At 40.8% G+C, this 24530-nt stretch overlaps 1 protein-coding gene across 1 annotated transcript in view; it reads right to left on the minus strand.

Moving 5' to 3' along the window:
- The window catches only part of LOC120979790 (calcium-activated chloride channel regulator 3A-1-like), a 105354-nt gene continuing 80824 nt past the window's right edge, over positions 1–24530 (minus strand). The window contains exons 10-15 of the mRNA XM_040408747.1: positions 16698–16804; positions 11160–11381; positions 6731–7001; positions 2705–2866; positions 1932–2165; positions 1–446 (exon numbers count right to left, since the gene is read on the minus strand). Of these exons, the coding sequence (XP_040264681.1) occupies positions 1–446; positions 1932–2165; positions 2705–2866; positions 6731–7001; positions 11160–11381; positions 16698–16804 (1442 nt within the window). The remainder of the gene's footprint in view (positions 447–1931; positions 2166–2704; positions 2867–6730; positions 7002–11159; positions 11382–16697; positions 16805–24530) is intronic.

Raw genomic sequence — 24530 nt, forward strand, 5'->3', positions numbered from 1 at the left:
TTAAATGCCCAACAAAAACAAACAATCTAACTCAAACAATACTAAACCTGCACTTAACAAAACCAAAATGGAGAATTCTGATTTACGTGAGCTATTTGGACACCACCACCAATCACAAATTGGATCATCGTTAGTACAATGAGTGGATGATTGAGTAGTAGTAGACGTGTATCCCGCTGTTGTGGCAGTTGGTATTTCAGGTATGATAAAGGATGCCTGCGCTATGTTGGATGTATCTGATGCCTGAGAGGCTTCATCTATTGCTATTATGGCAAAGTACAGGATTGTGCCATTCTCTATCACAATATTTTCTGGAATGAAGGTAAATGTTTCTGTGGATCCGAATGGCTGAGGTGTCATGCTGGAAATATTCACTGAAGTAGAGGTGTTAAAGCTGTCCAGGAGAGCTCTGGGATCTTTACTCATTCTCAGGTCATATCTTGAGGCTGCAAACCAAATAAGAAAGCACATAATAAAAATCCTGTCCAGGTAAATGAAATCTACTGAGCTATTGTAAGGCCCCTTTCACATGAGTGAGTTTTCCGCATGGGTGCGATGCGTGAAGTGAACTCATAGCACCCGCACTGAATCTTGACCCATTCATTTCAATAGGTCTGTGTACATGAGTGTTTTTTTCCATGCATCGGTTCTTCTTTGCTTGTGTTCTATATTCTGCGTTTTTCACGCAGCCCTAGCCCCATAGAAATGAAAAACACAACTCATCCGGGTGTATTCAGGGTGCAATGCGTTTTTCACTGATGGTTGATAGGAGATGTTGTTTGTAAACCTTCCGTTTTTCTTCACACGCTTGAAAAACGCATCAAAGCTGATTGCACCAGCGTGGAAACACTGAAAACAAATGTAGACAAAACTGACTGAACTTGCTTGCGAAATGGCGCGAGTTTCACTGAACGCACCCTGAACGCACCCTGACACAATCTGTATCGTTCGTCTGAAATGTCTCATCAGTACAGAGCAGTCCATACTCATCTGTAGGCATTACTGTTTCGGGGCCATTGTCCTTCATCAGTACAGAGCAAGCTACTGGTTAGCTGTATGAGATGCTTTAGATGCAGATGAGGGAGATGCTACTATTTCTCACTAAGCAGTCAAATAAATGTATGGAGACATTTTTCAGGTAATGGTCCATGGGGAAATGGTCCATGGGGAAAAAGTATGTGAATTAAATCATACCAGCCTGTGATGGTGGCTTTTTTCACCCAAAGACTACTAAAAATAGTAGTATGCCACACAAAAGATTGCACCAGGATGAGATCTATTGCAGGCCCTACTCAAAAGGAGAAGGGTGTCCACAAACCTTCCCGATCCCTCCGACCAAGAATGCCCTGCAAGCTATAGCGATCTATGGCCTCTCTTAGCAGAACCTGTTTTGCTCATGGTTTCCATCTGGGCTACAACCAGGACCCAAAGTCTATGTCTGTCTCTAGTGCCTCACCAGCATAAGGCAAGGTACTTGTTGGCTGGTTGGTTGGTTTGTTAGATAAGATGCCTGAGATCCATCTCAGGGCGGGTACTGTTCCTCATTGAAAAAATGCAGATATACTGTATAAAAGATTTTAGAAAAAGTGATATGAATCTAGTTGTACAAAACATTGTATAACACTGGTGTCTTCATAGGGTATAGTCACATGGTCAGGTTTCCTGATGCCGTTTTGGAAGCCAAAATGAGGAATGGATCATAAATGGTGATAAAGCATTAAAAACAAATATGACATCTCTTCTTTTTGAAATTCAGTCATGGTTCTGACTTCCAAAACTGCATCAGGAAACCTGACAATGTGGCTGTACCGTTATGTGACAATGGAGTCTTTAGGCCTCCTCAGGCACCAGGGTCAGGTGAAATTGCCCTAGTTCAGTACCTCTGCACACCCCCCCAAAATAGCAACCCTTGATAGTAGAAAATATCTTACCATTTCCCTGGTCCATATCGTCTCCAGTAGCTGTCCAGGATATTATCACGGTATCATTATTTATGCTAGCTTCCAAGTCAGTTATCTTTGCAGGTTTAAAGACATCTTGGTTGATAACTGCAGGGATGTCAGATACCACAAAAGAACCACCTGAAGATACCCTGCTAAAGTCTCCTACATTAACCTGAATAGTAATATTCTCCATTGGATTGGGAGGATTCATGATAATTGTATCTATAATAAAAAAAAAATATATCACACAAAATAAGAAGTAAATACAAAAATAGTGTAATCAGTATTATTTGCTATAGGATTCTTGGAGCCTATCTTGTAAGTCTAGATATGTCGTTTTATCATTTATGTAGATGCTGCTAGTCATAGGTTTAATTTTGTTTTTCTACACAAATCTGGATCAGTTTCTAGAACCTATGCAGACAGGCAAAGAAAGGTGCCCAATATAAACATTCATAAAGAAATAATTTGTGATTATTGCAAGAATTCCATCACTGCTCAACCCTACCCAGATAAGGGACATTAGAGATCAACATATTAATCCATGTTACCAGCATATGTGACAATCTACACAAGTCTTCAAGTTTGGTGAACCTATGCTTTTTCATTAGAAATATGAATTGACCTTCATTCCTTCATATTGGATATTTCTATTCTCAGAACCTCTCCCTGTAGGAGTAGAATGACACCTGATAATAGACTATAATCCATTCTGTCATGCATTGAGCATATCATTTATTATTAGCAATGCCTGCACTCACCATTCTCCACATAACCAGGAACATATAGTGCGCGATTTAAACGGAGAGTCGAGAGACTGCTGTCTTTCCCGGCTACACGCACACTTAAGCTGTATCTTCCATTTTGAGTGTAAGCAGTGAAAAACCTTGAGTAGACGCCATCATTTTTAACAACATCAGCGCCTAATAGTAAAAGATATTAACACTTAAAAGACTGGAAATTTTAGCAGGTCAGCTTAACAATAAACATAAACAATAGTATGACTATTGGTATCAAATGAATGGTATAGAGACACATCTGTGAATGTCTTTGAGTGGCCAAGCAAGAGCCTTGTCTTGACCCTAATCGAACATCACTGGAGAGACCTGAAAATGGCTGTACACCGATGGTGCAGAGCTTGAGAGGATCTGCAGTGAAGAATGATCCCCAAATCTGTGCAAACCTTGTGGCAACATACCCATGAAGACGGGAATCTGTAATCACTGCTAAAGGTGTGTCAAGAAAGTAAAAGGTCTGAATCCTTATGTCAGCGCAAGATATTAGTTTTTACCTTTCTAAAATTGGAAAAGATGTCATTATGCAGTATTTGAGTGCAGAATGGTAGGGAATTTTTTTTATTTTTTTTATTTTAGGCCACAGCATAGCAAAGTGTGAAAAAATGTAAAGGGTCTGAAAACTTTCTGAATGCATGATATATTAAAATGATATATTAATATATTTTACTTGCCCCCTTCGAACCCGTTTAAGCTCTGCTATAGCTTTCCTGTGCTCTGCTGCCCAAAACTCTGCACATGAAAAACAAAAATGGTTTTCATAAAAGCACACCCCACAGAAAGCTACTGCTGTCAAAAAAGAAAAACACTGCAGCCTGTCTCAATTTTGTCAGAGACCTCCTAGGTGTTCCATTTTGCTTCTGGGAAAATGTTCTATGGACAGGTCAGACAAACGTGGAATCTTTTAGCACAAATGCAAAATGCTATGCTTGGAGGAAAAAGAAAACAACACACAAACACCAAGACCCCATCCCAACTGGAACGTGGAAGATAGAGCATCACGGTTTGGTGCTGCTTTGCTGCCTCGGGGTCTGGACATCTTGTGATCATTGAGGGAACAATGAATTCTACGCTGTATAAAAACATTTTACAGGAGAATGGGAGGACAGGAGAAGATGATGTCAGGTGACAATGACCCAAGGAACAAAAATAAAATCAACAAAAAAACCTGGGCCCTATCGAGATTATGTGCCATGACATGAAGAGAATTGTGCACACAAGACATCCCAGAAATAATAATGAACTGAAACACATTTACAGGAAGGAATCATCCAACATTCCCCCACAACACTGTACAGATTTTATTTGCAGCTTCAGGAAATGTTTGGTGGAGGGGATTGCTACTAAAGGGAGATCTGCGTGTTATTAAATTCAAGGGTTCACTTATGTTTTCCCCCTGCATTGTGGATGTTTCGTAAATGTGCTCTATAAAAAGACACAGATGGTATAACTGTTTGTATGTTAATAGTTTAGTTATATTGTGTTTGTCTACAATTGTCACTGAGACAACAATCACACCACATGTTATTGGTAATTCATGCAGAACTCCTGGTAATTCAAGTGTTAGATATAGGATGAGGAACCATGGTGTTAGCAGGTAGAGGAAGATGCATAAAGAAAGTAAGCACAACAACCTGCCTCTCTAGCTCTAGAAGGGAGAGTTGTGGCTTGCTGTTGAGTCAACCTGAGCTCAGAGCAGCCATTACAACCATTTATTATACAGAGGGAGCAGGTGGCAATAAGAAATGAAATTCAATGATCAGAGAGAGACCTTTATCAGTGTTCTGCCTGATCATTAAAGAATCAGTCCAGAAGGTCTACAGCTACCAGGCGCTACTAACTTTGGACTATTAAACACGACAACTATTTAGCAAGATATTTTTGTTGTGAAAATTTTCATCTTCTAACATTAAAATTACTGTAATTACTCGTTTGTGAACAGAGCCTTACAAAGTTTGGCAAAAACAGTCATACAGCCTTCAGTAGATGCTGATATGTCATCTTCTTCCCCCACATGACATGTAAATCTACACTTTCTATAGATTTCAAAGACAATATTTCGTAGAAGTGAATCTGATAACTTTTAGAATAATAGATTACAAATGTTGTCCAAGGAATCGTCCTATGGTGTACACAAATCTCAAAGGGCCTCATAGCAAAATGTAGTATGGGCCCTCTTCCCTCTGCCCCCTCCCCCAGTTTCCCAGTACGTGTGCGTCAAACATTCCCATGCACTGCAGAATGCAAAGCGCAATGTCTCTGATTTCTGACTAATTTACTTTTTGTTCTTTATTGAGCAGATGAAATTCTAATTTAAAAAATGTGAAATAAAAGGAAGTTAACATTAGTTTCATCCACTTTATCTGACTTCTATGTTGGAAAAAAGAGTGGAACAGGTGCTTCAAAAATATGGTGTTCATTCCAAACAGCATGTTTATCAATGTATTTAAAACAGACAACTGTCACACATACAGTACAGACCAAAAGTTTGGACACACCTTCTCATTCAAAGAGTTTTCTTTATTTTCATGACGATGAAGGCATCAATACTATGAATTAACACGTGTGGAATTATATACATAACAAACAAGTGTGAAACAACTGAAAATATGTCATATTCTAGGTTCTTCAAAGTAGCTACCTTTTGCTTTGATTACTGCTTTGCACACTCTTGGCATTCTCTTGATGAGCTTCAAGAGGTAGTCCCCTGAAATGGTTTTCACTTCACAAGTGTGCCCTGTCAGGTTTAATAAGTAGGATTTCTTGCCTTATAAATGGGGTTGGGACCATCAGTTGCGTTGAGGAGAAGTCAGGTGGATACACAGCTGATAGTCCTACTGAATAGACTGTTAGAATTTGTATTATGGCAAGAAAAAAGCAGCTAAGTAAAGAAAAACGAGTGGCCATCATTACTTTAAGAAATGAAGGTCAGTCAGTCAGCCGAAAAATTGGGAAAACTTTGAAAGTAAGGGCTATTTGACCATGAAGGAGAGTGATGGGGTGCTGCACCAGATGACCTGGCCTCCACAGTCACTGGACCTGAACCCAATCGAGATGGTTTGGGGTGAGCTGGACCGCAGAGTGAAGGCAAAAGGGCCAACAAGTGCTAAGCATCTCTGGGAACTCCTTCAGGACTGTTGGAAGACCATTTCAGGGGACTACCTCTTGAAGCTCATCAAGAGAATGCCAAGAGTGTGCAAAGCAGTAATCAAAGCAAAAGGTGGCTACTTTGAAGAACCTAGAATATGACATATTTTCAGTTGTTTCACTTGTTACACTTGTTATGTATATAATTTTACATGTGTTAATACATAGTTTTGATGCCTTCATAGTCATGAAAATAAAGAAAACTCTTTGAATGAGAAGGTGTGTCCAAACTTTTGGTCTGTACTGTACATTGATAAATCTCCACCATACAGTTCTAAATTACTGCTTCTGTTTTCATATTATAATATTACAAAGCTGTCTGCTTGTAGCCCCCACTAGAGGGAGCTCAGTGCATATAAATGTATACAGTTACTGTAATAATGTCTTTTCACTAGTGGCAGCTGCATAAGAATGCTATGCTTTCATGTTGGGAAGAGAAGAAGTTCAGCACATGACCCCTTTCCCCCCTGGGTCCTGTAGTAGTTGCGCGGTCTGCCTCCATTGAAGGCCCTGGTTGTTAGTCATTTTAACTCTCTATGACATGGGTAGCATTTAAGGATGCAGTTTAACAACCGGTAGACAATGTTTAGCGATTGATAATGTGGACCCTGATCAGGGTCAAAATCGCTGGCCCACCACTTGACCAATCTTACACAGTTTAGCTTTTTCGTGGATACGATAGATAATCTGCCGATTGTGTAAAATAAAGTGCATATATATCTAAAAGTCAAGATCTGATGCTATAAACCTTAAAGCCTCGCTATTCTTTACTGCCATCCCATACGCTCATCGCGTTGAAATTATGACATTAAACCAATTTCATAAAAAAATATGTAACTTAAGTACCTGAACCATTGTCCAAAAGCTCTAAAGCCGTTGTCTGTCCATTCTTATCTTCAATAATAGCTGTAACACTGGCCCCCGTCACAGGTAATAGCCCTTGACTAACCGATGCATATATGACCATTGGACTGGGGTATTTGCCTTGTCCACTATTCATATGAGCCTCAACAGTAACTGGCGGTATACTATTTTCTGCTGCCTTAGAGTTTACGACAATTGCTATTGCTTGAGCTGCTATATTCAAATTACAAATCCTGTACTGCCAAGGTCCATTCTGAAAATAAACATCCAGAAACATTAATATACACATCATCAAAAAGAGATACAAAACATGCAATATTAGCCCTCATACAGTAATTCTTTGTTAAAATGTTATTCCCAGTGCAGACATTTATAGCACATCTACAGGACATGCCATAAATGTATGATAGATGCAGTATGTTTTCATGGTGAAAACCACAACCACGTCATTCCATGACTGGATGCAGCAATGAGCGGCAGTGGCGGGACTAAGTCGTCTGTTCCCCATGTAGGTGTGAGATCCACAGGGGGTATCCAAACCTATTATACATTTATGGCACATCCTATCAGTATAAAATAAATGGGGTTGTCTGACTTATTTCCCCGGTGTTACCAGTACTGCGGCTTTGGTCTGTGCTTACACTTCTGCCGTGGAGATGTAGCTATACACCCCATGTCACTACTACAGCAAATCACTGGCCTCAGCAGTCTTGTGCAGTATACTGCTGAGGCCAGTGAATGGCTGCAGGATTGGTTACATCTTTTTCATATAAAGTATACTACAGTGTATATACAGCAGGGGTTCACAACCTTTTCTGGTTGGGCGCCACATTGTCAGACTGAAGGAATCCCAAGGGCCAAAAATAAAAGTATAAGGGATATTACCAATACTGTATTTATGGCGTATTGTACATACAGTATTTACTATAAATGTCTGGTTACACCTCCAGGATTCCCATCTAATGGGAGAATACATGAAAAATGCATGATAGCAGCCACAAGACATAGACATACATGTCTGTCACCAGATGGTTTGGGGCTGCACAGAATGATATCGAGGGCCGCATGTGGCCCCTGGTATGCATGTTGTGCACCCCTGATATACAATATTATACTGATACTGGTATCTTATAACCTTAACTGGTTACCTGGCAGGATGTTAATATTTGTTGGGCTACTCCATTATCGTCCTCATATTCCATGACCAGGAATAATGTGGCAAAAGCACAAAAGGTAAGACACACAAACCAAATGCCAATTTCAGTAACTGGTAATCAGTTCCAATTATCTTAATTCCATACCTGACATCTGCCGTAATAGTACGGTGGATGTCAGGTCTCTAAAGATGACACCCACTACGGTGCAGAGTGAACGCCACAGCAACTGGGTGCCTGCTGTTTCTCACAGCTGACACCCGTGGCTAATGTCCGCAATTGGCAGTAATGCCAATCGCAGACATTTAACCCCTCTGACCACAGCATCTGAGAGGCTTAAAACCCAGAACCACACGTTTGCCTGGCAGGTATCAATAAGAACTACAGATGGTCCCACAAAAAATTAAACACAAATATGGTATTGCAGTAATCGTACTGACCTGGAGAAAAAAGAACACAAGTCAATTTTAATGCATAGTGAACACTTTAAAAACAAAACCCCTAAAACTGTGGCAGAATTGGATTTTTTTTCCAATTCAACCACATTTGGATTTTCTTTCCAGCTTTCCATTACATCCTATGCAATATTAAATGGTGCCATTAGAAAGTACAATTTGTTCCACAAAAAAGAAGCCCTCATACGGCTATGTGAGTGGAAAAATATTAATGTTATGGCTTCGGGAAGGCAGGCAGTGGAAAAAGAAAACACAAAAATGAAAAATCGCTCCATCAGGGAGAGGTTAAAGGGGTTGTCTGGTTTCAAGAGATAAACCTGGAACAAGGAACTGATAACTACTTACCTGACAGCGTCCACACCACCACTCTGATTCTCCTGGCTGGGCTCTACCTATCCGGCTGCAGTGTTGATATCAACACTTGCTGAAGTCAATCTGTGGCCTCAGTAGTGCACCCAGACAACCCCTTAATGAGTTTGTTTTAGATGCAAGCAGGCCCCATTCAGGCAAATAGTGCAGAAATCTCTGTAACAAATCTACATGTGTGAATTTACTGCAGCAGTCAAGAGAAGACCATACCCACCCTATGGGCTCTTTACCAGTTGGAAGTGTGGCATCAGTCAGTATGATCAGTAAGTCATTTGCATGAGACCAAGGGAGTAACGTCTCTCTCTAATGCACTAAAAGTGAGGATGGACACGTAAGGGACAGTCTCACACCCTTCTTATTTTTAGTAGTACCCCTTTAAAATTATAATAATGAAGGTTACTTTTTATAATAAAGTAACTACTATAATGCCTAGTTTTAAATACAGACATGAAATCAGTTATACAGGGAAGATTTAGCAAGTAAAATGACTCTATGACAAGAAAAAGGAGGAAACATCTCAGCGCCATCCTCTCCCCCTGGCCCAAAAGCAGTTGCGCGGTCTTTCTCCATGGTGGGTACACCACTGGTTTCACCGATGCAGCCATACATATTTTAGTCCACATTGGCTATTATAGTCAGGCAAACTGGCCATACATGCTTAATAACTCCTGGCTAAGGACCAAAGCGTGTAAAAAAAAGATATTTCATCTGACTAGAGGATTGAAATGTAGCTGCCCTTTTTCTAGACAATGATGGTTTGTCATCAGCTAAAACAGTTGTTCATCTTTACATTCTACCTGACAAATGTTCATTATGGTTGAAATCATCTATTTTCATCAGTTGTCTAATATGTATGGGTATTCACAATACACAAATATACAAAGAACTCAAATATTTACTAAACACAATTAAAATCATATTCTTTGTACAAGAATACAAGGAGGAAAGCCATAACAAGCAGTGATGAGCGGCAGGGGCAATATTCGAATTCGCAATATTTCGCGAATATTTGGGCGAATATTCGTCATATATTCGCGAATTCGAGAATTCGTGATCTCCAGTCATTATTTTTTTGATTGCGAAAATCGCCAATTGGAAAACTTGCGATCAACACTACTCCTAAAGTCAAAGATATTGCAGCCTTCTCATTGGCCCACAAGCAAGAAGCAGTGAGGGATCATGGGTACTGATGAAAAAAAATCTAGAATATTCGCTATTACGAAGATATAGCACTATATTCTAGATATTCGCGAATTCTCAAAGTGCCAATATTCGTGATAAAAATTAGCGATTAGAATATTCGAGATCTACACTAATAATAAGTCTCAGCCTCCAAACTTCTTATGAAAAGGCAGTTAGTTGAATGCAAAGATACTGTATGAGAAAGACAAGCCAATGCCAAAGAAAGATATGCTATTGATAATGTAAAATACCCAACTATGATATCACCTAGGAGGAAGGGGAGAAAAAAAAACCACACTTATTGCCAACTATCATTGATGAACCCCCGATGAAGCCAAGATACTAGGCAATACATGTGTGTGTGTGTGGGGGGGGGGGGGTTCTCATCCCCTCCTACTACCTGAGGCTTCTGTTATTTGGTGACAGGGGCGTAGCTATACGGGGCGCAGAGGTAGCAGTCGCTACTGGCCCTGGAGCCTGAGCGAGCCCAAAGACCATTGTGCCACATAAGAAGACACTGGTATTATAGAAAGTGCATTCTGGTCAAGTTACACCTCTTGCTGGAAGGAAGGGGTTAGGTCAAGAATTTGGCATGGGGAGGGGCTTTAAAATTTTTGCCTCAGGCAGCATGGAGGCCCCTGGCTGCAAAGCACTGAGAGAAGGGGGCCCAAGCTGAACTCTTGAACCACCAGGGCCCATGAGCCTTTAGCTACGCCCCTGTTTGGTGGTATATTTTTTGGGGTTACTTTCCATTATAACTTGCGTACCTTTGTTTGGTGGCTGTAACTGACATTGTCTTGATTTTTTCATATCATGCATTCATCAGATATATATATATATTATTTTTTATAAAATTTTGTGCCTATAGCTACTTATTTTTCACACCCTGAGGTTCAGTATTCGCAGGGAGTTTGGGGGGTTTTGATGTTGAGGCTTACTAAGGTCTTCCTTCTTTTATACATGAGCTAATTGAATACATGAACTAATGTGATTTTAATTGTTTTAGTCTGTCCACTCTTTATGTTCTTTGTATAATTTTATATATTTTTTAAAGTAAAGAGCATTTATTATTTCTTTCTTTTTTTTTGCTCACTGCTTGTTTCCATACTGTTTATTTCTTTTCTGCTGCCATGTGTGCTCATTGTCTTTGTGTGGTGGTTTGGTAACTTACTATATAGGCAACAGTGACTGCCCCTATGATTGTGTTTCATCTGTAAAAATGACTAAATACTGTAAGTAATAGAAACTTACCTCAGCTTTTCCTGGGATCTCAAAGCTTGATAACTTGGAAACGGTGTTATTCGAGAAGTTTGTAGCACTGTACACAATCCCATTAGGTCCTTGTATATTAATTCTTGGTACTACATTTTGCCATGTTACAGTAAAGACTGTTTGAAAACCCACAGTGCTGTCAATAACAATGGTGCCATTCATACAGGTATATGGTGCAAGGGAAGATGCAGAACTCTCCAGCTGATAAAGAAAAATGAATCATATAGTAATCCTGAAAGATGCTGTATTTTTTTTTACCGTACATTCATAAACTGTGCATCCTATACTTAACATCATTCATTTTATAAATAAGACTATAATTTGCAGTATGCGTGATGGCATGAGGAGATGTTCAGTAGATCATCAGTATTATCAGTATGTATGATGAGGGGACTTGTAGATCATTTAGTATTTGTAGTATGTATGAAGATGCTGGCAGGATGTATGATGTGGGGGGTAGACAGTATAGGTAGTATATATAATAAAAAATGAATAATAGAGAGGGCTCACCTACTAATAAAGAACGGTATGGGTGTACCTACAAGGAAGATTCACCCAATCTTCTAAAAATTGCTAGTCAAGAATAAAAAGATAGTAGGGCACACCTTCACTCAGTTGCACATGGAGAGTTGGAAATATAATATGTTTATTCAAGTAATACACTGCTTATTTAAAATATATACTCTATAATGCACATAATTTTTTTTCTTATAGACAATAAAAAACATAAAAACATAATACGGTTTAATACTGAGGTTTCCCTATAATTAATCAAATCTATATAAATAATATTATCCCTCCGGTGGGTTATCCAACCCAGCTGATGTCCCGGTCAGCAGTATTTAAATAGTATAGAACAGTCTGGTACTCAGAAAAAATCCTCGGTACAGTCATTTGTGTTAACTGAGTAATAAATGCTTTATGCATTGAATATAATGCCATTAAATATCGCTGCCTGCTAATATAGTAGGTCGGTGCTTCTTTACTCACTGTTTTAGTTGAGTTGCACCGGTTTTAATTGCATCACTCGTGGCGTCATCTACAAAATATTGTTTACTGCCTTTGTCTATCAAACTTGTAGATGACAATGGTCACCCTTCATGATATCTACTATACAGTGCATCTAGTTTATATAGACCTATTCAAGCTTTATAAGTAATATGGAAACATATGTTTTTAATCAAAGACGGCATAAAGCAATCATATAAGCAAATTATAGTACATAGATAATCGTTCTAATACCTGGATAAGAGCAATTACATGAAAAACGCAGTGAGACCCAAAAACCGCAGGATTACCGCAAAGCGGAATGTGCGTTTTTGCTCCAAACAATTGGGATTGGTATTATCAAATATAAACATCCACATAATGAAATATAATAGTCTGCATTATATTCATAATGATAATGTTGAATTATGCCGTCTTTTGCAGTTTTATTTCATTTTATTGTATTGTATTTTAATCTATCCTATTTATTGCAAAATTGATGCATTTTAGAAAAAGATTATTAATAAATATATATCTATACGATGATTTAATATACTGTTTTAGATTTGAGAACATCATTTTACGGTTGAAATACTTTGGTTTATAAATTCTAAATACAGTATGTCCCTCTATATCACGGTGAAATTCCAAGGAATCCATGTCACTTTTTCAAGACAATCGAATCCAATTAACTCAGACCACACCTGGTCAGGTGTATAAAAACCGACCATTTTCATGGGAAAAATCAGCCACTGAGGAAGGAGTCTTAGTTCACTCCGAAACGCGTATGGTGATCAGCAGCCCCATAAAACAAAGTACGGGACCGGAGGACTGAAGGGCTTCAAGCCAAGCAAGAGGAGAGGGATCGGTAAATAAATTCGTAAAGGAAAAGCCGAAAAACTTACATTTTCTAGTGAGACCCGGCCTTGCGTGAAATCAACTATCTGCGCAGGAATCACATCGAAGTAACCACTAGTACGGCACACCTATAGACGATTACCGAGGATCCCAAATCTCATATACAAGCCTCCGACAAGTCGTTTGGAAAACAGATTGGAACCAGATCACTGCCTGCAACAACTCCATTGCACGTGGGACGCCACGAGTGATGCAATTAAAACCGGTGCAACTCAACTAAAACAGTGATTAAAGAAGCACTGACTTAACTATGTTAGCAGGCAGCGATATTTAATGGCATTATATTGAATGCATAAAGCGATTATTACTCAGTTAACACAAGTGACTATATTGAGGATTTTATCTGAGTACCAGACTGATCTATACTACTCAAATACCGCTGACCGGGACACCAGCTGGGTTGGTTAACCCACCGGTGAGCAAAGCAGCACCGACATACTATATTAGCAGGCAGCGATATTTAATGGCATATATTGAATGCATAAAGCGATTATTACTCAGTTAACACAAGTGACTATACCGAGGATTTTTTCTGAGTACCAGACTGTTCTATACTATTTAAATACTGCTGACCGGGACATCAGCTGGGTTGGATAACCCACCGGAGGGATAATATTATTTATATAGACTCAAAGCTTTTATTTATTATAGGGAAACCTCAGTATTAAACCGTATTATGTTTTTTATGTTTTTTATTGTCTATAAGAAATAATTTTATGTGCATTATATGTATGTATTTTAAATAAGCAGTGTATTACTTGAATAAATATATTATATTTCCAACTCTCCATGTGCAACTGAGTGAAGGTGTGCCCTACTATCTTTTTATTCTTGACTAGTATATATAATAAAACAGCTGTAGGCCATTTAGTATAAGCAGCAGGTATGATGTGAGGACTTGCAGATAATTTATTCTTGGAAGTACACATATATAGTAAATTCTATTACATAGTGTATCAGAATATTTAGAGTAAGTTTTACAGTGGTGTTTTAAAGTTTGTAAATCCTTCAGAATAGTTTATATTTCTGCATAAATTTGACCTAAAACTAAATTAGTCTAAAAGTACGGTAGATAAAGATAACTAAATCAAACAAATAAGTCAAAAATATTAGACGTGGTCAGTTATTTATTTCAGAAAATAATGCAATATCACATGTCTGTGAGTGGCGAATGTATGTGAACCTTTAGAATCAGCAGATAATTTAAAGGTGAAATTAGAGTCAAAATACAAAAAACTTAAGTTTAAATAATCACATATGTCAGTCATGCAAAAATCTAAGTTTTTTTTACAGAAAGCAAAAACCAATTAAAACATAACTTTTAATATATATAATATAAAAAAAAGCCTAATTAGGGCTATCAATGTATATCTCAACGTAGCACTGCTATACCAATAATCAGTGAATCTTGGCATCAGGAGCAAATAAGGGCTACATAGCGGGAAATCTGACCCTGTCAAAACGCTAGATAGTGGCTCTGCCCAGAGGCACACACTGATGGTGGATGCCCTCTGTCCTCGTGCCTAAGCCTAATATGCCCCTAGAGGCTATATGTCACTGTGTATTCCTTTCCCAATAGATATACGTATATACCGTATTTATCGGCGTATAACACGCACTTTTTCCCCCTGAAAATAGGGGGCAAATCATGTATGCGTGTTATACGCCGATATTCACTGCGCTGTATGAGCCGGGAGAGAGGAGGGGCTGGAGTCCGTAACTAGGGGCGGGGCCCGGTGCAGTCACTGTACTCTTACACCGGGCCCCGCCGCTCACCAAAGTATTTATAAACGTGAATCCTTATCCTGTTATTAAGCTGCCCTCTCCCATGTTCCCATGTCCCCCCTGTATCCCCACAGCACTTACTTAAGCTTCAATAGCAGGCAGAGCAGAGGGCAGCAGTAACGTCACTCACTGACGTCGAGCGCCTGCTCCGCCCCCTTTATGAATGAAGCAGGCGGAGCAGACGCGCGACGTCAGTGAGTGACGTTACTGGTGCCGTCCGCTCTGCCTGCTATGGAAGCGTGTGAATCGTAAGTGCTGTGGGGATACAGGGGGGACATGGGAGAGGGCAGCCTAATAACAGGATAAGGATTCACGTTTATAAATACTTCGGTGAGCGGCGGGGCCCGGTGTATTGGGGGACACTGTTATGAGGGGGATCTGTGGATGACATATAGCAGTGTCATCCACAGATCCCCCCCATAACAGTTCCATCCACAGATCCCCCCACCCCATAGCAGTACAATTTGAAATGGACACTGTTATGAGGGGGATCTGTGGATGACATATAGCAGTGTCATCCACAGATCCCCCCCATAACAGTTCCATCCACAGATCCCCCCACCCCATAGCAGTACAATTTGAAATGGACACTGTTATGAGGGGGATCTGTGGATGACATATAGCAGTGTCATCCACAGATCCCCCCCATAACAGTTCCATCCACAGATCCCCCCACCCCATAGCAGTACAATTTGAAATTTTTTTTTTTTTCCTGAAATTTCCCTTAAAATGAAGGGTGCGTGTTATACGCCAGTGCGTGTTATACGCCGATAAATACGGTATATATATATATATATATATATATATATATTTATATAAATATATAAAGGTAAACAGCAACAATGATGATGACAGGAGTAGTCTCTGAGCTCCTTCTAAAAAATCTGCAAGAGGATCAAAGGCATGCAAGACTCTCAAAAATATGTTAGTTGTCCCAGACTACAAACCATACACACACACACACATAACAAGAAAGTGTGGTAGGCACCAGAGACTACAAACTATCCATATGCATAAAGTCTCACAATCAGCTGTGCAACTCTTGGGCTGAGGGGCGCAGATCGTCAAACGGTCGGCCAATCTATTTAATAAGTGTGAAAGGTGCCATAAACTGTTGATCCTTCCATAAGTAGAAAAGTCTATAGCCATAAACAAGCAAATACCTTGACAACCAGCATGGCCTTGTGATACTTGAAGTCTCTAAATATATTTTCTCTTTTCTTCTAGGATGCAGAAATTATGTTTGCCTGAAGATATTGTCTCACAAGCAGAGCTCAGCCAGAACTAGCATCTGCCCTAAGTGGCAGGCAGAGTTAGACTAAAGTGGCTGATGCAATCTAATTAACTAGCTTCTCCCTCAGAGTGAGAGACCTAGTTTTCTTCTGATGAGTCATGGCTTATTAATTGAACAGGGACACCTGCAGACAGCTTTTGGGAACACTTACAAAGCAGAATACAAAGCATGAATCATTTTAGTTATGTACCAATTTAACACTTTGCAAGACCCCTGTTCTGGGGTCAATTTTATAGTAGTTGAAGAAACACAGTGTTAGCAGTCTTTAGGTGTATGTAGGCTAAGTGCGTGTGTTGATCGCTGACATCAGCCCTAAAACCTAAAATGAGAGGCTCAGGATGTTCGGTGCTCATCACAATAGAAGTAGCTACAGGGACAGACTAAAGGCAGGAGCCAAACTTAGAATGAGGAAAGGCAAATAAAAACTTGTGATCAAATCAAGGGAATCTGGTGCACTTGGGAAACAACACCATTGGAGCAGGTTTATTACATATTCTAGACAACTACCTTATAATGTTACCATGATAACTTACCTGAATGACTTTCTGAGTGACATTTCCACTTCCAGACTGTAGTCCACTGAAGGCATTAATCAAACCATTGGCATCTACCGTGTCTGTTGCTGTATAAACTATTCCACCTGTAAAATTATCTCTATTAATTACTTAAACAACTTTTATTTTATTATAACCTTGCTCATTTAGAGATGATTACATTTGTTACCCTCTTTGCACGTTCAGAGGTTTTATGATACAGAGCTCATTTTACTTGAAAAAGGGATACATTGGAAACAAGGTAAGTACATATTAAAGCAGATATATATCAGGAGTGATGAAAGGGCCTCGAAAAATGTCAATAAAAATTAGATAATTAAAAGAAAGAAAAAACTTGCTATTTGACTTGCAAGGTAAATGCTGTTAAATTTTTTTTTTTAAGTCAGAGTAGCTCTTTATTTGTTCATTCCATCTCTCAAAAACAGGAATTAAAAGAGTAATCAACAAGCCCCGCTACCCCATAATCGTACCAACAAGGCCTCACATAGCTCTGCTGATGGAAAAACTGAAAGTTATGGGTCTTGAAATACAGAAACAGAAAAAAAATACTGTATAAAGTACTAAAACATAACAAAATTTAAATTTACTATTTCATAATTACGAAGACCCACAGATAGCTTATAGTTTGAGCTGCATGGTGAACCATAAAAATAAATCCCGAAAAAATATAGCATCGTTGCCCTTTTTTCCACCCCCCCCCATTCATAGTAACGTTTAATCGATGCATTAAATGTATCCTACAATAATGCAATTTAAAATTACAATGCAGTCTGCAATTAAAAAATAAAATAGTAAGCACTACATCAAGCCCCAAATGAGGCAAAGTAATTAAAGGTTATGGACGCCATTGTAGGCATCTTTTTTTATTATTGTATTCAACTTATCTTGGTCTAAAATAATGAGTGGCATATGTATGAAGCACCTGTTCTACTTCCATTCATGTCTGAGACCAGTTGTACGTGGCAGCCAGTGGTAGCAGCTAGAGTTGAGCGGACACCTGGATGTTCGGGTTCGGCAGGTTCGACCGAACTTGAAAAAAAAGTTTGGGTTCGGGACCCGAACTTGACCCTGAACCCAAACCCCATTGAAGTCAATGGGGACCCGAACTTTTGGCCACTAAAATGGCTCTAAAATACTCCTTGAAAGGGCTAGAGGGCTGCAAAAGGCATCAAAATATGCTTAAGGGCATGGCAATTGTTCTGCAAACAAATGTGGATAGGGAAATGACTTAAAATAACATAAAATACAGAAAAATTAAAAATAAAGATCTGGATCTAGGAGAAAAAGTTGAGGAGGCGGTGGATGGGTGGATGTGGCGGTGCAGGTTGACGTGGCGGTGTAGGTGGAAGCGGCGGTGAAGGAGAAATAGGTAGCCAACACTGATTTGTGTTATTTTTTATTTTTAAATTGGGACATATAACAAAATAAAACAAAGAATAAGTGCACTTGAGTACAAGAATGGATGGTTGAGGCTGGTATAAATGTCTATTCTGCACAAGGTACGGACAAGTTCTGTGGGATCCATGCCTGGTTCATTTTAATAAACGTAAGCTTGTTCACAGCAAAAAGGGGTTCATGTCACCCAGCAATAGAACAGAGGATTTTGAGAGAACGAGGCCCCTGTCACCCAGGCACAGCAGAGGTTTATTCACGGCAAAAGGGGGTTTATGTCACCCAGCAATAGAACAGACAATTTTGAGAGATTTAGGCCCCTGTCACCCAGGCATAGCAGGGGTTCATTCACGGCAAAAGGGGGTTCATGTCACCCAGCAATAGAACAGACGATTTTGAGAGATTTAGGCCCCTGTCAACCAGGCACAGCAGGGGTTCATTCATGGGAATAGGGGGTTCATGTCACCCAGCAATAGAACAGGTGATTTTGATAGATTTAGGCCCATGTCAACCAGGCACAGCAGGGGTTCATTCATGGCAAAAGGGGGTTCATGTCACCCAGCAATAGAACAGACGATTTTGAGAGATTTAGGCCCCTGTCAACCAGGCACAGCAGGGGTTCATTCACGGGAAAAGGGGGTTCATGTCACCCAGCAATAGAACAGACAATTTTGATAGATTTAGGCCCATGTCAACCAGGCACAGAAGGGTTTCATTCACGGCAAAAGGGGGTTCATGTTACCGAGCAGTGGCTCCACCAACACCACCACCGCGACCATGACCGCGTCCCTTATTAGATGTTTGCCTAAAAGTTAGCGTTCACAAAGCAAAGTAAAAATTGGTTAAGTATGTTAAAAATGATTAACCGCCAATATAAACCTTGATGTAGGGTATTGCACTCAAATTTTTTTTTAACTCTATATGACAGCGGTATTCGTGGCCTAAATGTGACAGTCACCGGTGCACGTGTAATTAAAGATGACCAGTATATGAACAAGTTTTTTTTTTAACCGCAGTAACCTAATGGCCGTATTTATGGCCTAAATGTGACTGTAATCAATGTACGTTTAATCAAAGATGACCAGGATATTAACAAACTTTTTTTTAAACCGCAGTAACCAAATGGCCGTATTTGTGGCCTAAATGTGACTGTAATCAATGCACGTTTAATCAAAAATGACCAGTATATGAACAAACGTTTTTTTTAAACCGCATTAACCAAATGGCCGTATTTGTGGCCTAAATGTGACTGTAATCAATGCACGTTTAATAAAAGATGACCAGTATATTAACAGACGGTTTTTTAAAACCGCAGTAACCAAACGGCCGTACTTGTTGCCTAAATGTGACTGTCACCTATGCACGTGTAATCAAAGATGACCAGTATATGAACAAACGTTTTTTTTAAACCGCAGTAACCAAATAGCCGTATTTGTGGCCTAAATGTGACTGTAATCAATGCACTTTTAATCAAAAATGACCAGTATATTAACAAAGTTTTTTTTAAACCACAGTAACCAAATGGCCGTATTTGTGGCCTAAATGTGACTGTAATCAATGCACGTTAAATAAAAAATGACCAGTATATGAACAAACGTTTTTTTTTAACCGCAGTAACCAAATGTCCGTATTTGTGGCCTAAATGTGACTGTGATCAATGCACGTTTAATCAAAAATGACCAGTATATGAACAAACTTTTTTTTAAACCGCAGTAACCAAATTGCTGTATTTGTGGCCTAAATGTGACTGTAATCAATGCACGTTTAATCAAAAATGACCAGTATATGTACAAACGTTTTTTTTAAACCGCAGTAATCAAATGGCCGTATTTGTGGCCTAAATGTGACTGTAATCAATGTACGTTTAATCAAAAGCGACCAGTATATGATCAAACAGTTTTTTTAAACCGCAGTAACCTAATGGCCATATTTGTGGCCTAAATGTGACTGTCACCTATGCACGTGTAATCAAAGATGACCAGTATATGAAAAAAAGGTGTTTTTTTAACCGCAGTAACCTAATGGCCGTATTTGTGGCCTAAATGTGACTGTCACCTATGCACGTGTAATCAAAGATGACCAGTATATGAACAAACTTTTTTTAAACCGCAGTAACCAAATGGCCGTATTTGTAGCCTAAATGTGACTGTAATCAATGCACGTTTAATCAAAAATGACCAGTATATGAACAAACGTTTTTTTTAAACTGCAGTAACCAAATGGCGATTTTGTGGCCTAAATGTGACTGTAATCAATGCACGTTTAATCAAAAATGACCAGTATATGAACAAACTTTTTTTTAACCGCAGTAACCTAATGGCCGTATTTGTGGCCAAAATGTGACTGTAATCAATGCACGTTTAACCACCTCCCGACCGCCTAACGCACGGATGTGTCCGGAAGGTGGTTGATTCATTCCTCCTGGACGCATCCCTGCGTCATCTCGCGAGACGCGAGATTTCGGTCAGAGCCGGCCCGCGCATGCGCATCGCGGGCCGGCAAAAGTTAAAGAACAAGTTCGTCACCAGCCTGCCAGCAACGATCATTGGCTGGCAGGCTGGCGATTTTCAAAAAATCCAATCACAAGCCATATAACAGATCATATTAGTAAATATGATCTGTTATATGGCTTGTCTGCTCCTCTGCTGGTCCTTTTCGTCGGTTGGATCCAGCAGAGGAGCAGACTGAACTGTGAGTAGCACCAAACACTTCACTGTAGCCCCAGATCACCCCCCTACACCCCAATTAACCCTTTGATCACCCCTTTGATCGCCCCTGTCAATCACTAGTGAAAGGAAAAAAAGTGATCAGTGTAAACTGTCACTTTTTTTTTTTCACTGGTATTGACTGTTAGGTTTTAGGGATAGTTTAGGCCCCTTGGTTAGGTAGTTTAGCGTGAGTTAGCGCCCAGCCCACCGCACCGCAGTCACTTATTCGCTATTTAGCGTATCGCTAATCAGCATTTGTACTTTTATAGTATCTGTAAGTGATCAAAACTGATCACGGTCAGATCTATAATAGTATTAGTGTCACCTTAGCTCGCCCTCCACCCAAAACGCAGTGTTTGCCCGATCAGGCCTGATCGGTCGCCCACACGTGCGTTCACCCACGCCCGCCCCGCCGCGCCGCAGTGACAAAAAATATATATTTTTTGATCACTGCACATTCACTTTACAAGCACTGCGGCGATAAAAAAAATCAGTTTTGATATTTTTTATCTATCGCAGCGGCCTCCGGTACTTCGCTAGCCTCCCCTTTGTAAGACAGGTTTGCTTTTTTTCTTGGGTAGTCTCAGGGAATACCCCTAAATTTAGTAGTCCAAAATGTCAAACAGGGGGTATTCTTCTGAAGAGGCCTACAGGATTCTGACCCAGTCGGATGAGGAGTGGGAACCCTCATCTGATGAATCTAGCGGGTCAGAATATGAACCTGTAGAAAGCAGTGGCTCTCTGACCCAAAGTTCGGACGAGGAGGTTGAGGTCCCTGACAGCACCAGGCGTACCCGGCCCCGTGTCGCTAGACCACAGGTTACGCAGGATCCGCTTCAAGAGCAGCAGAGTGGGGCTGTCGCTGCCGGATCACGTGGTGAGGCATACACCAGCAGCGCAGCCCTTCCTGGACCTAGTACCAGCACTGCCGTACAACATGGTGAAGTAGCGAGCACCAGAAGGGCAGTTGAAGCTGGTACGGTGGCACGTGCAGTAGTTACCCCGTCGCAGCCACCGCACAGACAGGCCCGTAGAGCCCTAGAATCCCTGAGGTGCTGGCAAACCCTGACTGGCAGTCACCAACTTCAGCCGCACCATTAGTTCCCCCTTTCACCGCCCAGTCTGGAGTTCGGGTTGAGACGGCTCATATCAGTTCGGCCCTGGGATTTTTTGAGCTGTTCTTGACTGCGGAGCTCTTAGACTTAGTTGTGGCAGAAACAAACCGGTATGCCACACAATTTATAACCGCAAACCCGGGAAGCTTTTATGCCCAGCCTTTCCGGTGGAAACCAGTCCAAGTTTCCGAAATTAAAATTTTTCTGGGCCTTCTCCTCAACATGGGTCTAACTAAAAAGCATGAATTGCGGTCATATTGGTCCACAAACCCAATTCATCACATGCCCATGTTCTCTGCTGCTATGTCCAGGACACGATTTGAGACCATCCTGCGTTTCCTGCATTTTAGCGACAACACCACCTCCCGTCCCAGAGGCCACCCAGCTTTTGACCGGCTCCACAAAATTCGGCCCCTCATAGACCATTTCAACCAGAAATTTGCAGATTTGTATACCCCCGAGCAAAACATCTGCATAGACGAGTCCCTTATACATTTTACCGGGCGCCTTGGCTTCAAACAATACATCCCAAGCAAGCATGCCCGGTATGGGGTCAAATTGTATAAGCTCTGTGAAAGGGCCACAGGCTATACCCACAAATTTCATGTCTATGAGGGAAAAGATCAGACCCTGGAGCCGGTCGGTTGCCCTGACTACCTGGGGAGCAGTGGGAAGACAGTCTGGGACTTGGTGTGACCCTTATTCGGCAAGGGGTACCATCTTTATGTAGACAATTTCTACACAAGTGTGGCCCTCTTTAGGCATTTGTTTCTAGAACGGATTGGCGCCTGTGGCACCGTGCGACCTAGTCGCCGGGGCTTCCCCCATCGGCTCGTTACCACCCGTCTTGCAAGGGGGGAGAGGGCTGCCTTGTGTAACGAAAAACTGCTCGCGGTGAAGTGGAGAGACAAGCGTGACGTTTACATGCTCTCCTCCATTCACGCAGACACGACAATCCAAATTGAGCGAGCAACCCGTGTCATTGAAAAGCCCCTCTCAGTCCACGACTATAATTTGCTCATGGGAGGGGTGGACTTCAATGACCAGATGTTGTCTCCGTATTTATTTTCCCGCAGAACAAGACGCTGGTATAAGAAGGTGTCTGTATATTTGATTCAATTGGCGCTGTATAATAGTTTTGTTCTCTACAGTAAGGCTGGGAGAACACGATCTTTCCTCAAATTCCAGGAAGAGATCATCGAGAACCTCCTATATCCAGAAGGTTCCGTGGCCCCATCCACCAGTGTAGTTAGCCGTCTACACGAGCGACATTTCCCCAATGTCGTTGCTGGTACCTCAACCCAACCGTCACCCCGAAAAAGATGTCGTGTCTGTAGCAGGAGTGGAATAAGGCGTGACACCCGGTATTTCTGTCCTGACTGTCCTGACCACCCTGCCCTATGCTTAAGAGAGTGTTTCCGGAAGTACCACACACAGGTACACCTAGCATAGGGATCACATCTCACCAGGACAGGCACACAGGGCTATTAGGGCCCATTCACTCACAGCTGCTGCAAACGTCTCCTTTCACATGGGACAAAGTGCATAACGTACTTTGCCACATCTTTGGGCGATTTGCGCTTTGCACATTGACCCATGGGGAAGGAGAGGTTTGTTCTATAAAGGTAAAAAAAAAAAAAAAAAACACCAGTAAGCAAAAAGGTTAATGTTCAGTTCAAAAAGTTAAAGTTTATATGTTCTCTTCCAAAGTTAATAAAATTATTGTGTTGCGGCCTGGTTTTTTCTTTTTTTACCTTCCAGGTGGACCAACCGATCGACTAGCTGCAGCACTGATGTGCATTCTGACAGAAGCATTGCGCTGCTGTCAGATTACACGCAAGTCGGTGTATGCGGCGCTGCAAGACGAGATTTCTCCTCTGCAGTAAAAGATACGTTTGCCGAGGCATATGAGCTGAGGAGGTGGCGGTGTTCCTATGCTTTGGCAAACACTTTGTATATAAAAAAAAATAAAAAAATCCCGGCAATGATTTATTCATCCACATCGATTGATGTGAATGGAGAAATCTGGTTTGCCAGGGCATACGAGCTAAGTGGGTATGGATGTTGGGCGGAGCTCCTATGTCCTGGCAGACGCCTTTCCCCTCCTTTTTTTTTTGGCAGAGATTTTTTCATCCACATTGATCGATGCGAATGAAGAAATCTGTGCCGTTCATTTTTTTCTTTCAGCCCAGAGGCTGAACGGAAAAAAAAAATCTCATTACCCGTATGCTCAATATAAGGAGAATAGCAGAAACTCCTAATGCTGGCCATACATGTAATGATTGCGGAGACCCTCAAATGCCAGGGCAGTACAAACACCCCACAAATAACACCATTTTGGAAAGAAGACACCCCAAGGTATTCGCTGAGGGGCATATTGAGTCCATGAAAGATTAAAATTTTTGTCCCAAGTTAGCGGAAAGGGAGACTTTGTGAGAAAAAAATCAAAAAAATCTATTTCCGCTAACTTGTGCCAAAATCTTTTTTTTTCTATGAACTCGCCATGCCCCTCATTAAATACCTTGGGGTGTCTTCTTTCCAAAATGGGGTCACATGTGGGGTATTTATACTGCCCTGGCATTTTAGGGGCCCCAAAG

The sequence above is a fragment of the Bufo bufo genome, chromosome 9 (assembly GCF_905171765.1).
Source record: "Bufo bufo chromosome 9, aBufBuf1.1, whole genome shotgun sequence".
Classification (NCBI taxonomy): Eukaryota; Metazoa; Chordata; class Amphibia; order Anura; family Bufonidae; genus Bufo; species Bufo bufo.